Source organism: Zalophus californianus, chromosome 6, assembly GCF_009762305.2.
Source record: "Zalophus californianus isolate mZalCal1 chromosome 6, mZalCal1.pri.v2, whole genome shotgun sequence".
Classification (NCBI taxonomy): domain Eukaryota; kingdom Metazoa; phylum Chordata; class Mammalia; order Carnivora; family Otariidae; genus Zalophus; species Zalophus californianus.
In genome coordinates this window covers 128535688-128552429 of record NC_045600.1, presented here as the reverse complement: position 1 = coordinate 128552429, position 16742 = coordinate 128535688, and the positions used below count along the sequence as shown (strand labels likewise).

At 39.0% G+C, this 16742-nt stretch overlaps 1 protein-coding gene across 3 annotated transcripts in view; it reads left to right on the top strand.

Moving 5' to 3' along the window:
• LRRC28 (leucine rich repeat containing 28) overlaps positions 1-15992 on the top strand; it is a 158117-nt gene extending 142125 nt beyond the window's left edge. Inside the window, exon 9 of one of the 3 annotated variants that reach the window (XM_027571285.2) lies at positions 15354-15992. In XM_027571285.2, the coding sequence (XP_027427086.1) occupies positions 15354-15426 (73 nt within the window). In that variant the 3' untranslated portion in view covers positions 15427-15992. The remainder of the gene's footprint in view (positions 1-15353) is intronic. The other 2 variants (XM_027571284.2, XM_027571283.2) reach the window with 2 other exon arrangements.
• Positions 15993-16742: the final 750 nt, after the last annotated feature.

Sequence of the window (16742 nt, the reverse complement as noted above, 5' to 3'; positions counted from 1 at the left end):
ACCACTTTGGCAACGGCATCTAGATTGGTGTTTGATCAAATAATCGAGCACCATGGCCCAGCCAAGTTGACAACTAAAATTCATCATCATAGACCTTCAAAAGGTTTCATTTAAATCCCCAGAATGTTTTGGGACAGGAATACAAATGGCCCAGAATCCCAGTGGTTCTTTGCATACCACAGGGGGAAGGTTCGGCTGTAGCAGATACTGCGGTGCACACTCAGGTAGCAGTGCCATGGCGTCTCTGCTTTTGTACTTTGATGCTCGAATGGAAAGAACTTCCTGCCCTTAGGGGTCAGGAGATCCAGCTTGGAAGCTGAGCTGTGTTACTTCTCTAAGTACTATAAGATAGGTCTGTTATTAGATGGAATCATAAAAAAAAAAAATAAATAAAATTTAAAAACTTGAAAACAAGATTGGATCATAGCAATCATGTGCCTTGGTACTTACGTGTGGTTCAACCTAATATCATCTCCATTTTATAGAGGCTAGAGGGAGGTGGGACTGAGGCCCAGGAATATTAGAACCTGGGCCAAGGTCTCATAGCAGAGCTGGAATTTGAACCCTAGCAGTGTTGCTTCAAATCTGTGTTTCAGACGCTATGCTGCAGTTAGCTACTAATTGAATCACCATATAGCATGAAGAAATGTTGAAGCAGTATTCAAATACAAAATGAAGATACGCTCCAATATTCTGAACAAGATAACTTTTGAAAGATGGGTGTGTGTGCACTAAGAGGTCCAGCAGGATATATATCTAACTCTTAACTATGGTTGTCTTGGGAGGGAGGAATGTGGGGTTATAGGGTAGTCAGGGGGGACTTTAATTTTCAGTTCTATATACTATAGAATCATTTGAATATTGTTAGGGTATATTTTTACAAATACACAAAACCAACGATTTGAAAAATATAGAGGGATTTTTAAAAAAAGCTTTGGCTTAAAACTTTATACAGGTTAAAGAAGAAAAGATTCTTTAGCAAAAATTTTTCAGTTTAGTTAAAAATGTTTTTTAGGGGCGCCTGGGTAGCTTAGTTGGTTAAGCATCTGACTCTTGATGTTGGCTCGGGTCATGATCTCAGGATGGTGAGATCGAGCCTCAAGTCAGGCTCCACATGGGGCATGGAGCCTGCTTAAGATTCTCTCTCTCCCTCTGCCCCTGCACCCCCCACCTCCCTTTCTTTAAAAAAAAAAAAAAAAAAGTTTCAAACAGGTTGCATAGTGTGATCCAATGTTTGTCAAATAGGGGTATGAATATATATATATATACTATATATAGTAAAACGTGCTTTCAATGTAACAGTGGTTTCATTTGAGTAGAATTGAGTTTTTACAACAAACTGGTATTGCTTTAGAAATTAAAAATATGTTTAATTATTAAAATATTAGTAGACCGGTGGTTTCTTTTTTATTTTTATTTTTTGGGTGGGGACAAAGTGTATCTGTTCAATTCATACATTATCATTAAAGCAAAATTAGAAAATACAATTTTGCAAAAGGAAACTATTTCCAATGGAAGTACTACCACTAGAAATGACCACTGGCAATATTTTAGGTTAAAGTAGAATCTCTCTCAATTGACTTTTTAACTAAGGATCCATTGAATCAGATGATTGGTACTCTCTCTATACTTGTGTTGTTTTTGGTTTTGGTTTTTGTTTTTTTGCTTGTGGTAAGAACATTTAAACATGAGATCTAGCCTCCTAACAAATTTCTAAGGGCACAGTACAATATTATTCAGCTATAGGCACTCCATTCCACAGCAGCATTCTAGAACTTGTTCAGTTTGCGTAACTGAAACTGAACAGCTCCCATTTCTTCCTCCCCCCAGCCCTTGGCAACCCCCATTCTACTCTCTGCTTCTATGAGTTTTGCTTTTTCAGATACCTCATAAAAGTGAAATCCTGTCCCTCGGTGGCTGGCTTATTGCACTGAGCCAACATCCTGCAGGTTTGTCCCTGTTGTTGCCTATGCCAGGACATCCTTCTTTTTTTAAGTCTAAATAATACTCCATTGTATATTTATATCCATGAAGACATTGTCTACACTTAAGTTGTTTTCATACCTTGAATATTGTGAATAATACCATAATGAACATGGGCATGCAGGTATTTCTTGGAGACTGATTTCAATTCTTTTGGTTCTGTACTGAGGAGTGGGATTTCTGGATCATATGATAGTTCTATTTTAACTTTTTGAGGAACTGCCATACGATTTTCCACAGCAGCTGCACCATTTTACACTCCCACCAAGAGTACACACAAGATTCCAGTTTCTCTACATCTTTTCCAACACTTATTTTTTGTTTGGTTGGTTCCTGTTTTTATAATAGCCATCCTAACAGGTATGAGGTGAGATCTTGTGGTTTTGATTTGTATTTCCCTGATGATGAATGATGTTGAGCACCTTTTCATGTACCTATTGGCCATTTGTATGTCTTTGGAGAAATGTCTGTGTAAGTTCTTTGCCCATTTTTAAATCAGAAATTTGTATTTTGCTATTGAGTTATAGAAGTTTCTTATATTTTAGATATTAACCCATTATCAAATGTGGGGCCATTAAATATTTTTCCCTATTTCCTAAGTTGCTTTTTCCTTTTGTTGATTGTGTCCTTTGCTGTGCAGAAGCTTTTTAGTTTGATGTAGTCCCACTTGCCTATTTTTGTCTGTTGCTGTGCTTTTGGTGTCCTATCCAAGAAATCATTGCCAAGTCCAATGTCAAGGAGATTTCCCCTTATTTATACCACATTTCTTCTGGGAGTTTTATCATTTCAGGTCTTGCATATGTCTTTGATCCATTTTGAGTTGATCTTTTTATGTACAGTATAGGATAAAGGTCCAGTTTCATTCTTTTGCATGTGGTCCAGTTCCCCACCACCATTTGTTGAAGAGACTGTCCCTTTCCCATCGTGTGTTCTTGGCTTCCTTGTGAAAGATCCGTTGACAGTGTGTGTGTGGGTTTTGTTCTAGGCTCTGTGTCCTGTTCCATTTGTCTGTGTATCTGTCTTTACGCCAGTACCATACTGTTTTGATTACTGAAGCTTTGTAAAATACTTCGAAGTCAGGAAGTGAGATGCCTCCAGCCTTGTTCTTTCTCAAGATATGTTTGGCTATTTGGGATCTTTTGTTGGTTCCACGTGAATTTTAGAATTTTTTTTCTATTCCTGCTTAAAAAGTGTCATTGGAGTTACTTCCAAATAGCTCAGAATAACTCACCCACTCGTTTATTAATTTGTCCAGTCAGTCAACAGATACACAGTGAACCTCCCCTGCAAGCAGGTAGGTAGGTAGTGACGCCATGGCTTCAGTCCGCTGCTTTCAAGCTCAGAGTTAGAGTTCGGTTTTCTTCAGGAATTCTCCTTGGTCTTTTACGCCAGAGTGATGACACAAGAGAGCCAGATGCCTGGGTGACTGTTGTGCCTTGGGATAGAGGCCTGTTTGTGAGAGGCATGTAGAACTCTTTGTTTTATGGCTTCCCTCTGTCTTTAGGAACAGCTTAGCACTCCCTTCTCCCACATACTATAGTTTTATCTGTAAATAATCTCTTCGGATTCTTTTATGATCAAATTGCTTATGAGATGTTTCTCATTTCCTTACCCTTGCTTTTTATGGCTATTACTTTCTTCTATGAAACAATTAACATCAGTTATACTGACATTATTTGCTCACTTGTGTTTGGGATTTTTGTGTTTCTCTCAGCAGAAGTCTTCACTGGCACCCTCCTAAGGTGACTTATGAAATTTTGCACAGGCAAAATATTCTTCAAGAAATGAAGTAAATTGTTCTTAACTGTTTTTTTCCTCCTTGTATCACTCAACAATTATGTATTGACCGTGTGCTATGTGCCAAACTCAGTACTAGGTCCTGGGGATTCAGCTATGACCAAATCAGCTGATACTTCTTTCCCCATACATATTTCACCCCTAACATTCTAGGGCATGGACCCATCAAGTAAAGAAGCCAATATGTAATATGTAAGCCTCTAGTTCTGCATGCAGGATCTTCCCATGAGAGACAGTCACTGTTAATATAAATGTAACAAGCAGTTACATATATGTAACAAGTTACAAATGTAACAAGCACTGTTAACACAAATGTAAGTATGTCGTAAGATGATTCTCCCTTAAGTTAATATGTGCACAGCCTTGGGATGTCATCTGATAAATTCTGTCTAATAAGTATTATTTTTCTTCTGGCCTGAATTTCTGTATGAGTCAAGTCTATGCTTTTTGTTTCTAATCAGGAAACACGTTTGCAAAGAAAATACCATATTTCTTGTGATATTTTGGGCTCCAGTATGTGCCAACCACATTGTGATTTTTTTTTTTAAGAATAGTGGTATTTCTGTCTTTTAAAACTAAGCTGAAATGCTCTTTTTCCTGCCTCGCCTATAAATAAGTTCAGAGATTCTAAAGCAACAAATGTCATGGCTGATGTTCTTTGTAGAATTTACTAGCATCTTTTTCCTAACTATAGAGTTTATTGCTTAGCTCAGAATTTCTCCTCTAAAACTATCATGTCTCTGGTGCCACAGTTCTGGAATTTGAAAGGATCAAACCAGCACCAATCCATTCTTAAGGCAGTAGATTTGGTGTACTTGTAACAACTTAGATCATTAATGCAACAATCAGTACAATGAGTTGTTAGATGTATCTCCCAAATGTAAGAACACAGAGCTGGGATTTTTTTATAGCACAAATATTACACCTCCACGTTACCCACCCTACTCCTTTGAGCATCATAAGGAGTTAATGATTCCAGTGGGCATGATGCTTCAGTAAGTTAAAAACAAAACAAACAAATCTTTATGGGTATTAAAGAGGGCACATTCTGCGTGGAGCACTGGGTGTTATGCACAAACAATGAATCATGGAACACTACATCAAAAACTAATGATGTAATATATGGTGATTAACATAACAATAAAAATTATTTAAAAAATCTTTATGGAGTTGGATTCTTTTGCTAAGAACCTTTATTTTTAAAAACTCAGTGACATGAAATATATTGCTTCTACGAATGATTTTCACATAATTATTTTTTTAAGAAAAGGAGAGTTAAGTTTGATTAGCTGATCCTCAAAAATCCACTAACCATTTAAGATCATTTTGTGTCTGAGTTTCATTTCAGTTGTGATATATACAAATGTATACACTCTGGTGTAGCAAATTATCTGAAATAGGGTTCTAACCAACTTTAATTTTTTTAAATTAAGGTAATACAATGTATCTAATGACTTAAAATTTATATAGTTTCCTGAATTGAGGAAATCTCAAAAGTGGTGCTTGCCTTTCCATTTTCTTATGAGTGTAATTTGCAAAGCAGAAGGTTTTAATTTTGATCGAGTCAAAATTTTCCATTTTAATTTTATATTTAGTGCTTTTTGTGTCCTAAGTAATCTTTACTTACCCCGAGATCATAAGGATGCTCCCTATTCCATTCCATTGATCTGTGTCTGTCTCTTAGTGCCAGACTGTGTTGATTCTGTAGTTCTGTATTAGGCCTAATATCAGATAAAGTGATATTTCTACTTTATTCTTCTCTTTCCAGATTGTATCAACTATTCTAGGGCCTCTGCGTTTCCATATACATTTTAGAATAAGCTTATCTTTGTCTCAAAAAAAAGACCCTTGTGCTGGATTGTGAAAAGAACTGCATTCAATCTATAGATCACCTTGGAGAGAATTAACATCTTTGCTATGTTGATTCTGCCAGTGTATAAATACTATGACCCTCCATTTATTTAGGTACTCTTTATTTCTCCCATCAGTATTTAATAATTTTCAGGACTCAGGCCCTTAAATGTTTTGTTAAATTTACACCCAAATATTTCACTTTCTTTGTGACTATAAATGATATTATTATATTTTTAAATTCCAACTTCTATGTGTTCATTACTAGTATGTGGAAATGTGATTTATTTTTGTGTTTTGATCTAATGTGCCTGCAACCTTGTTGAACTTGCTTAAGAGTCTAGGAGTATTTTTTGTAGATCCCTTGTATTTTCTATGTAGACAATCATATCATGCCATCTGAAAGTAGAAATAGTTTTACTTCTCCCCTTTCCAGTCTGTACGCCTTTTATTTCTTTTTCTTGCCTTATTGCAGTGGTTAAAACTTCAAGTACTACATTGCTTAAGGTGGTGAAAGTAGACATTACTTTAAAGTGTGATGTTAACAGTAGGGTTTTTTTGTAGATTCTAATTATCAAACTGAGAAAGATTCCCCTCTGTTCCCAGTTTGCTGAGACTTTTTATCATGAATGGATGTTGTATTTTGTCAAACGCTTTTTCTGAGTCCACTGATATCATACACATTTTTTCTCCATTTACCTGTTGAAATAGTGGATGAAATTGATTTTCAAATATTAAACAGCCTTACATACCCAGAATAACTCCCATTTGATCATGGTGTGTAGTTCTTTTTCTACATTTCTGTATTAATTTAGTTGAGGATTACTTTGTTGAGGATTTTTGTATCTATGTTCATGAGAGATATGGTCTGTAGTTTTCTGGATTTTTACTCTTTGGCTTTAGAGTCAAAATAATACTGGCCTCATAAAATGAGTTGGGAAGTGTCCCTCTTCTATTTTTCTGCAAGACATTGTGTAAAAATTCCTCTTAGCTCTTCTTTAAATGTTTGATAGAATTCTTCAGTGGAAATTTTTTTAATTACAAAGTCAGTTTCTTTAATAGTTATAAGACTATTCAGGCTGGATATTTCATCTTGGTTGAGTATTGGTAGTTTGTAGTTTTCAAGGAATTCATCAATAGATGAATTCTCAGTTCACAAATTTATGACTATGAAGTTGTTCATAGTATGCTCATTTTTTAATGGCTTCAGAATCTATACTGATATCACCTGTTTCATTTCTTATACTAAGAGAGTCTTCCCTCTGTTTGTCAGTCTTGCTGAAAATGTATCAATTTTATTGATCTTAATCCTAGTGAAATTTTCAATTTCATTGATTTCTTTATTATTTCTTCCTTCTGCTTGCTTTGGGTTTACTTTGCCTTTTTAGGGGGGTAGGGGTTAGAGTAGAAGCTCAGATTATTGATTTGAGACCTTTCCTTTTTAACAAGCATTTAAGCACTCTAAATTTCTCTCTCAGCGCTGCTTTACTATGTCTTAAAAATTTTTAATATATTTTATTTTCATTTCCATTCAGTTCATGTAAATTTTTATATCCTTTGAGACTGCCTCTTTAATCCATGGGAAAGTAGTCATGTGACCCATGGGTCAGAGAAAGTCAAAGAACTGTGTTATTTCCACATTTGGAGATTTTCCTCTTGTGTTTCTGTTATGGATTTCTAATTTGATTCCATTATGGACAGAGAACATGCTCTGTGATTTTTACTTACTTTTGACTTCCTTCATAAATTGTTCTGCATTCTCTGACTTCCTGATGGAAGCTCAGGTTATTGATTTTAGAGCTGTCTTCCTTTCTAATACATGTGTTTCATGTGCTACGAGCTTCCCTTTAATACTGCTTCTGCTGCATCCCACAATTTTTTGATCAGTTGTATTTCATTTTCATTCAGTTCAAAATATTTTTTTAAAGATTCTTTATTTTTTTTGAGAGAGAGACTGCACACGAGCTGGGGGAGGGGCAGAGGCAGAGGGAGAGAGAGAATCTCAAGCAGACTGCACGGGGCTCAATCCCATGACCCTGAGACCATGACCTGAGCCAAAATTAAGAGTTGAACACTTAACCAACTGAGCCACCCAGGTCCCTCAGTTCAAAATATTTTAATTTCTCTGGAGACTTGTTCTTTCACCCATGTATTATTTAGAATTTAATTGTTTAATTTTCAAATATTTGGGGATTTTCCACCTGTCTTTCTATTACTGATTTCTAGTTTAATTCCAGTAGTGGTCTGGTAACAAAGTTTGTATGATTTCCTTTAAATTTTTTATGCTGTGATTTTATGTCCTAGAATGTGGTCTGTCTTGCTGAATAATGTTACACGGGAGCTTGAGAAGAATGTGTATTTCTCTGTTGTTGGATAGAGTATCTATAAATGTCAGGCCTGGTTGATTAATGATGTTGAGTTCAACTATATTTTCTCTTATTTTCTGCTTTCTGGATCTATCAGTTACTTAAAGAGGGGTGTTGAAATCTCCAGCTCTAATAGTGGGTTTGTCTGTTTCTTCTTAGAGTTCTATCATTTTGTGCTTCAGATGTTTTGATGCTCTGTTATTAGGTTCATACACATTGCACATTGTTATGTCCTTTTGGAGAATTAACACCGGTATCATGATGTCATGCCCCTCCTTATGTCTGATACTTTTTCTTGTCCTGAAGTTCACTTCATCCAAAATTGATATAGCTATTCCATCTTTCTTTTGATTAGTGTTAACATGCTTTATCTTTCCCCCTCCCTTTACTCTTAACCTGTCCGCATCTATATGTCTGAAGTGGGTTTCTTGTCCACAGCATAGTTGGGTCTTGTTTTTTCATCCACTGATATAGTCTCTGTCTTTTAATTGGTATAGTTAGACAATTCAAATTTAAAGCAATCATTGATTTAGTTGGATTAATATCTACTATGTTTATAATTGTTTTTTATTTTTTATATTTGTTCTTTATTCCCCCCCCCCATTTTCTGCCTACTCTGGTTTTAATTGAGCATTTTACATAATTCCATTTTATCTCCTCTCTTAGCATACCAATTATACTCCTTTTTCAAACATGTATAGTTGTTTCCATAGAGTTTGCAATATACATTTTTTCACTAAAGCTCATCTTCAAAGGACACTATATTATTCAATGTGTAGTACAGGTGTCTTGTGACAGAACATTCCACATTCCTTCCTGTCATCCTTTATGAAATTGCTGTCGTTCATGTGACTATCCATCTGTGGTACTCATACTATACGTTGCTACCCTTATTACTTTAAGCAAATTATACTTTAGATCAATTGAAAATTAGAAAAAGAAAGTATTTTATGTTACCTTTATTTATTCCTTCTTCAGTAGGCTTCCTGGTTTTTTTTAGATCTAAGTTCTGACCTATATCATTTTCCTCCTCACTGAAGAACTCTTCCTTGCAGGGCAAATCTGCCTGGTAATGAATTTTGCTCAGTTATCATTTTGTCTGAAAAAGTCTTTATACTCCTTTACTTTTGAAGGATAATTTTACTGGGTATAGAATTCTAAGGTAGTGATTTTTTTTTTCCTTTGAGCACACTAAATATTTTACTCCACTCTTTTCTTGCTTGCATGGTCTCTAGTAAGTCCACTGTAGTTCATCTACTTGTTCTTCTATAGGTAAGGGTTTTTTTCCCCCCCCCCTGATTTTTTAAAAATGTCCTTTTTCTTTTTTTCTAGTTTGAATATGATATGCCTGTGTGTTGTTTTGAGGTTGTTTTGTTTTTGATATTTATCCTGCTCAGTGCTGTTACACTACTGGATCTGTTACTAATTTTGTAAAGCTCTTCACCATTACTACTTCAAGTTTCTTTTCCTTTCTGTTCTTCTTCTTCTGGTATGCTAGTTATGCATATGTTGCATCTTTAGAAATTGTCCCCCAGATCTTGAATTTTCTGTTCTACTCTTCAAAATTCTCTGTCTGTTAATACCAATATCTGTGTCATATCTGGCTCTGGTTCTGAAGTTTTGTCTATTCAGCATGTGCTTTTTCTTGCCTTATGTCATGTCTGTAATTTTCTGTTGAAAGTGAGACATGTTGTAGTGGGTAAAAAGAACTGAGGTAAATAGTTATTTTAGTGTGAAATTTTATATTAATCAGGCTAGGAGTTGGGCCGTGTCTCACATTTGCTGAAGCTGTAGGTGCCAGAGGCTTCAAATGCAAATTCTTTTAGTGTCCTTGTTTTAGTCTCCTCATTTGACTTTGGGCTGCCCTGTGCACTCCTCAGAGAGTCAGCATGTTGCAGGTGTTTTATCTGTAATCCACTGTTCTTATGCTGGGAACCATTGCTCCAGTGCTAAGGTGTGAGGTAAGGAAGCGTTCTGAAACTTTATGAGTATATCTCAGTATTTTAGTGGGCCTGTATATCTGCGCTGTGACTTTCCCAAGTCTCCCTCATGTTTCATAGCTTGCTTTTCCCCCTTAGGTGTTATGGGTAGACTAGAGGGGGCTGGAGTAGGAACAGTGTGCCCTTCTCCAGCTGGGACAAGGCTCTGATAAACTCTTTTCCTCTGGAGAGCAGTCCTTTGTTCTGGACGATGCTCTGGGCATATTACACAGTTACTACTTCTTTCCTCCTCCTGACTGAGCTGCGAGGGGATTTTTTTTTTTACCATAACAGCCTATAGGGTTTCTTTTTTTTTTTAAGATTTTATTTATTTATTTGAGAGAGAGAATGAGAGAGAGAGCACAAGGGGGGTGGGAGGGTCAGAGGGAGAAGTAGACTCCCTGCTGAGCAGGGGGCCTGATGTGGGACTCAATCCTGGGACTCCAGGATCATGACCTGAGCCGAAGGCAGTCGTTTAACCAACTGAACCACCCAGGCGCCCGTCAGCCTATAGGGTTTCTGTAGGTAAAACCCAAGAATGTGTGGGACAATGCTAAGATTGCAGCCCCAGGACTATCGGATTCCCAGGCTAGCCCACATTCAGCCTCCAGCAGTTCTAGTGTGTTCTGTCCAGGTGAGCAAATCTCAGCTGTGACTCTCCAGATTCACCTGTCTCTCCAGACTTTGAGGTTGCTCTTTGCCCTACACCCTCAACTCCCTGGTGGCTGAAAGAAAAGCTGTTGATTTTCCATTTGTTCAGCTTGTTCTTGTATGAACAGGAGTGACAACTTCTACGCTCTTTATCAGGGATGAAACCTCATGTGTCCTTTGTATAATTTTAGTCCTTTCCAAATTGTTGAAATATGTTTTATAGCCAAGGATACAGTCCATCCTTGAATGTCCCATGGACATTTTTGGGGGGTGGGAAAGTATATTCTGTTGTTGGGCGGAGTGTTCTATATACATCAATTAGATTCTTTGGTTCAATTGAGTTGTTTGGTTTTTCTGTACCTTTGCTGATTTTCTGTCTGCTAGTTCTGTCAGTTGCTATGAGTGGGATGTTGAAGTATCCACTCTAATTGTGGATTTGTCTATTTCTCCTTTCAGTGCTGTTATTTTTTAAACAGCTTTAATGAGATGATTCACATACCATACAATTTACCTGTTTAAAGTATACAATTCAGTAGTTTTTACTATATTCATGGATATGTGCAGCCAGCACCACAGTCCATTTTAAAATATTTTTCTCACCCTACAAAAAACCTTGTACGCTTGAGTTATCACTCTCAATCCCCCCATACCCAGCATGAAGCAAGTACTTACTTTGCCTCTAGAGATTTCTCTGTCCTGGTCCTTTGGCTAGGGGGAACAGGCTTTTCTTGGAGATTTTTTTTTTTTTTTAACCTGTGCCTGTTGGTGGTTCTGAGTTTCTACAAGCATTCTATCTAGCTATTGGGGAGGCAGTAAGAAAACCTAGGGAACTCACCACTGCTGTGTTGCCCCTCAAGTCCCAAGGTCCCTAAGCTGTCCACCTTTTTTCTGTTCTTCAGAGCCTTCCTATACTTGTTTGTTGTGTTATGGCCAGTTTATTGTGTTTTAATGTAAGAGGAAGGACCTGGAAGAACTGGACTACTCCATCTTGGCAGAACCAAAAGTCCCCACCCAAATACATTTTGCCCCGAAAATCCAAAGGGACCCACAGTGTGTATCAGTTTCTTCATAGTGCAGTTCCAGATGTCACTCTTCTGAAACTTTACCAATGCAGCAGACACCTGACCTTTCAGAGGATTTGGAGGATTTCTCTCTCACCTCTAGTAGGCGTGTGTCATATTAAGTATCAAGTGTGTGTGCTACTTCCCCTCATCAATACATACTTTTGTGTCTTGGTGAAGGAAATGCCTTCCTGGATCTCCCAAAGGTTTTCAGGAGGTGGCTGAGCAAGTTGCACCACATTGGATCCACTTCAAAGTTCCCATTTCTCTAAATCTTTGATCTCTTCCCTCTAGAGTGTGCAGTGGGAGTTTCAGCATCGCTGTTCCCTTGCCTGTGGGCCTTTACTGACTCAGGACTTCTGTCAACCATTACAGGTGCTCAGGCTAACACGTTAAATCCTGAGGCATATGTGAACACTCTCGTTGGCCTGATCCAACCTTAGATTTAGTCTTGCTGGCTAATTAGAATCCATTTGCATGCTTGCTCTCCAGGCTCCTGCTAATAAAATTTGGCAAGATCCTGCCACTTCTTGGTGTATGTTCTCTCCCCCAGTAGCAGGCCTTGCAATGAATTCTCTGGATCATGCTGGGATTTTACACCTTTCACGGCCCTAAAGACAGTGACTGTTGTTGTTGGTGGGTTCTGAAGAGAATAGGCATTTCCTTTTTAGGTGAACACCCCAGATGAAGTCAGTGAAATATTGTTATGCAAGGAAATGCTTGTTGTGTCAGAAGGTAAGAAAGGCTGTTTCTGATGTGAAGAAATATTTAGAGATATTAGAAGTTCAAGGTTCTTAGCTTTGTGTCTGGACAGAGCTGTGAATTTCAAGTCTCAAGGTCCTACCCCTTCCCAGCTCGCACCTTTACCTTAGTATAAGAGACTCCGCATAAGGGTACTCTTACCCGGATGGCATGGGTTCTGTACCTTGTATGTTCAGGCTTCAGACATGTCCGTCCCATAGCTTCACAGAATAATTCCTTTAGCCACCACAGAAATCTTGATTCTCTACCTATGGCTTGAGTTGAGAGTTCAAGCCACTGCGCTTAACTGGGGGTGGGGATGGAGATGGGGGCGGGGGAGCGATCATCTCATTAGCCGTCAGAAGAAAGCATCTCATGCACAATCTCTGAATTCACTGTGATGCCATAACAATCAAGTACCACAGCCGCTTGGCCTCCCAGCGCCTTACCCTCTCCCTTGGCAGTCTGCTCAAGTGACACTTTTGAGTGTTCGTGATGCCACACCACACTGCATGCTAGCAGTGTCCCATTTTTCCCTAGTAAGAAGGCCATTCATGCACTGACCAACCCAGTTCCAGAATTCCATCTGGATGGACTGTTTTCTTAGGCCCCTTCTTGTAACACTTACTAAATCAGTTGGGAAACTGGCTGGAAAACACACATTAGCTGGGATTTTGAAGAGAAAAGAATGGAGAGGGACTATTTGCAGAAGCTGAGGCAGAATTCAGAGCACCCACAAGGATGATAAAGCCCCTGGAAACTTACAACAGTAGGAAGCTTTACCATCCTTACCCTTTAGGCCTGAAGGACAAGGGGCTCTGGAGGCTGCTGAGAACCAGAGCCAACAGAAGGACTGCCCAGTAGGAGCTCTAGTCAGAGAGGTAGAGATGGAGTACAAATACTCAATCTTTCCACAAAAGCAAAGAGAAAACCAGCAAAAATGGTCACAATCAAATTTTCCAGAACTCTGGAAATTAACAAAAGCCTTAAACAGCAGTCTGGCATGCATTTACTCAAGAAGAGTGGTGAAATCTCAGAACAGAGACCTTTGTGATGTGATAAGCTCTCATAGCCCCATCTTGTAGTCTTAACCTTGAAAAGTGAGAATTTGCAATCACAGGTAAAACCAGCCTTCTGGCAGCAACTGAAAAGGGGCAGAAGGGGGCTAGGGCTTCTTCAAAGGTCCATGGCCAGAGAGCACTGTCCTTGTCCTATCTGGTGGTTCACTGACAGCCTATCTTTATTTGACTTCAGTCAAAGCTCACCAGTGCAATAAGCCTCTTCTCTGAGGGTGTTTGTCAAAAATTGTCAAACCAGTTATAGGCAACTGCTTCACATCACAGCTGCCAGAGGCAGTGAAGAACTGTTGGGGCCAAAAATAGACTAACCATAAAGCTGAAAAGGGGAATTGGGGAAATGAGGGTTCTGTAGGGGCTTTAAGAAGCACTAACATATCCCTGGGAGTCTGGGTGGCCATATGCATGCATACAGGGCTGAGCATGCTCAGGGAAAAGCCAGGAAGGCCCTGAGCTCTTGCTGATGTTGCGGCCCTTTGCAAGCAGGAAGGCAGGGTGGGCACCACCCAGCTGGGTGCTGAAGTGTTACTGGAGCCGTACAAGAAGGGCCACCCAGGAGAGCGTTATCCTCCCGTCAGCCAAAACTAGCTGGAAGCCAGCTGGTAAGGGAATCCAGGATTGACCCAGAAATACAAGACAAAAGTATCCACAGAGGTAGGGCTAGCTCTTGCCTTGAAGGCATTTATCCATCAAGATGAAAATGGTAGCAAAGCTTCTTTTGGAAGACTGTCAGAGCGTGCGCAGGGAAAAGTAAATCAAAACCCACAGAGAAACAAAATGCCCAGTGGTTGCCAGAGACTTGGTGGGGAGCGGGTTGAGGAGGGGGGCGGTGGCAGTTGGCTGCAAATGACAACAAGGAACTTTGGGGAATAAAAAATATTTCCTATCTTGATTTTGGTGTTAAATAATTGCATATTTTTCAAATCTCAACTGTGTACTTAAAGCAGGTGAATTTTCTCGTATGTACGTTAATATACCTCAATTAACTAGACTTTAAAAAGAGGAAGAAAAGAAAAATACTCAGCTTTTCTCTCTTCCTGCCCTTCATCCTCTGCTGACCTAATCCGGTCAAAAACTACCCATCAGGCTGCTTTCCTGATAGGATCTGTAGAGGTGACCTTCTTGGGCAACAGAGAAAGGCAAAGACTGGATTAAGGGGTGGGGAAACAGAAGACAGTCAGCACAGGAGGTCTTGTGGAAAACAACAGTAAACTATTTTCTCCTCACCAGAGGCTAGGACTTATGGTGGGAAAACCAGGCCTCTCGTAGCTGGAGCTGTGCAGAGTGGGTCAGAGGGCTCATGACTCAGTATGGAAAGGTGCCAAATGGGAGTTTGAGATGGGATTCCTCCGCTATCTGGGAAGAAGACCCTCAAATTCTCTTACTGAGATTCTGAAATTACCTCTGCAAACAATCCTGTGCTGGATAAAGTCCTTAAAATCATGTTGTTGTTGTTGTTGTTTAAGTTCTTCAATAATATTAAGTGTTCTAGCTAAATTGGTGATGTTTTCTGTGATGTGATTTTTTCATAATGTATTTCAAATTCTATTATTGCATTGTTGGTTCTAATAAGCAGAATTCAGACCATAACATGGAAAAAGCTTATTTTTTTTCCCTAGCTGCCCACTTGGGGGATATTATGTAATTTGAAAACCGCTAATAAAGTGAGTCCACGCATACCTCACCTGATTCCAGCGCTCAGTTTTAAAAGGAAATTTACATTTCTGTGGTGTACTTTTTTTGGCCATGCCTAATTCTTTAACAAAGAAAAAGACTGCCTCTAATGGAAAGAATCCTGAGACTTGAACCGTGGCCTCACAGTGTTCTCTCCCTTTTCTCCCTTTCCAGGAGGACACCGGTTAGTTTTGTGGCTTACTGCTGCTCCGCCCGGTGCCTGCAGACGTTTGACCTACTGAGTTGATAAACACTCAAGAGCCTCAGGAGTTTTGCCAACTTGACACTGCAGTTGCCTGCACATCGCACACTGTTTGTGTGGCAGAGGGACGGGACAGTCCAGCCTAGCGGAACAGGCCCTCACACCCTGTCCTGTCAAGTGCAGGGCGGGGCGGGGGGCGGGGGGCGGGGGGAATGCAGAACTCTCTGGAAATGTAATGAGTGAGCCTCAGAGCTGACATGCCTTCACCCTTCCCTCCAAGTTGGAATATATCCCCCCCCCAAATTAAGGACCCTTTGTCTTCTGTGTTTTTCTTTTCATGTGTGTCTCATAAGCAAACTATTTAGTGTGATGTGCCTCCCCAAATCCTGAAAGCCAAGTTTCTGTTCCTGAAGAACTCTAATTTGATAACAGAGCCAAATTAACTTTTGAACACATATACCTTCAAGATACTTTTATTCTTTTCCTCTTTTTTTTTTTTTTTTAACCCAGGGAATTATTTCCCCCAGAGATTATCCTCCCATGTTTTTGCCAAAGTTCAGCAAACTCTATGGCCTCCATAATATTGAATAACAGGCCCTCGGAGGGGATGGGGGGGTGGGGGGAGGGAAAGAGCCTGAGTTGGCAGCCAAGTTAGACTCCAGTGGAGGCCCTGCTAGGGTCCTTGCATACACCCTCCAGAAAGTTACAACCCTGTTTGTAAGTTTTGCAGCAGATTAAGAGAGCTTTGTGAGGGTTTTTAAATATAAAAATGTAGATGATAAATGAAATACACTCTTATTTTGAAAGGCTATTTCGAAATGATTTTTTTTTTATATGAGAAGAGTTAGAGGAATATTTGAGGCTTTACAAGATCTGATCTTCTTTCTAGATTTAAACATTTTTCTGGCTAATGAGAAAGGGAGAGATAAAACACATCAAAATATGTCCTCCGGTGCTTCTTCCTAGATGGGCTTATGATTAAATTTATATTAACTTTGAAATATTTTTGTTACATGTGAAAAACAGGCCCCAGCTACTTCTCCCAGTTTTTCACCAGGTGATTCTAAGTATAACCTGTGCACATTTATTTAAATACCTGGTGCATTAGATTATCCTCATTTTGACCCTAGATTTCTTATGTGCTTAACACACTATTGTCCAGATATCACTGAGAAAATACAGAAAAACTCGGGTCCAAATTCAGCCTTGGACTTTAAAAAAAAAAAAAAAAGACCATAAATGGAAAGTCTGTGAGCTTATTCTCTGACAGAAGAAATGCTCTTAATGGAAGAGCCACATATTTGCTCTTCCTTTGAAAGGAAAGCATTTTAATGTGGCTTTGCTGCCAGATGTTCATCTGG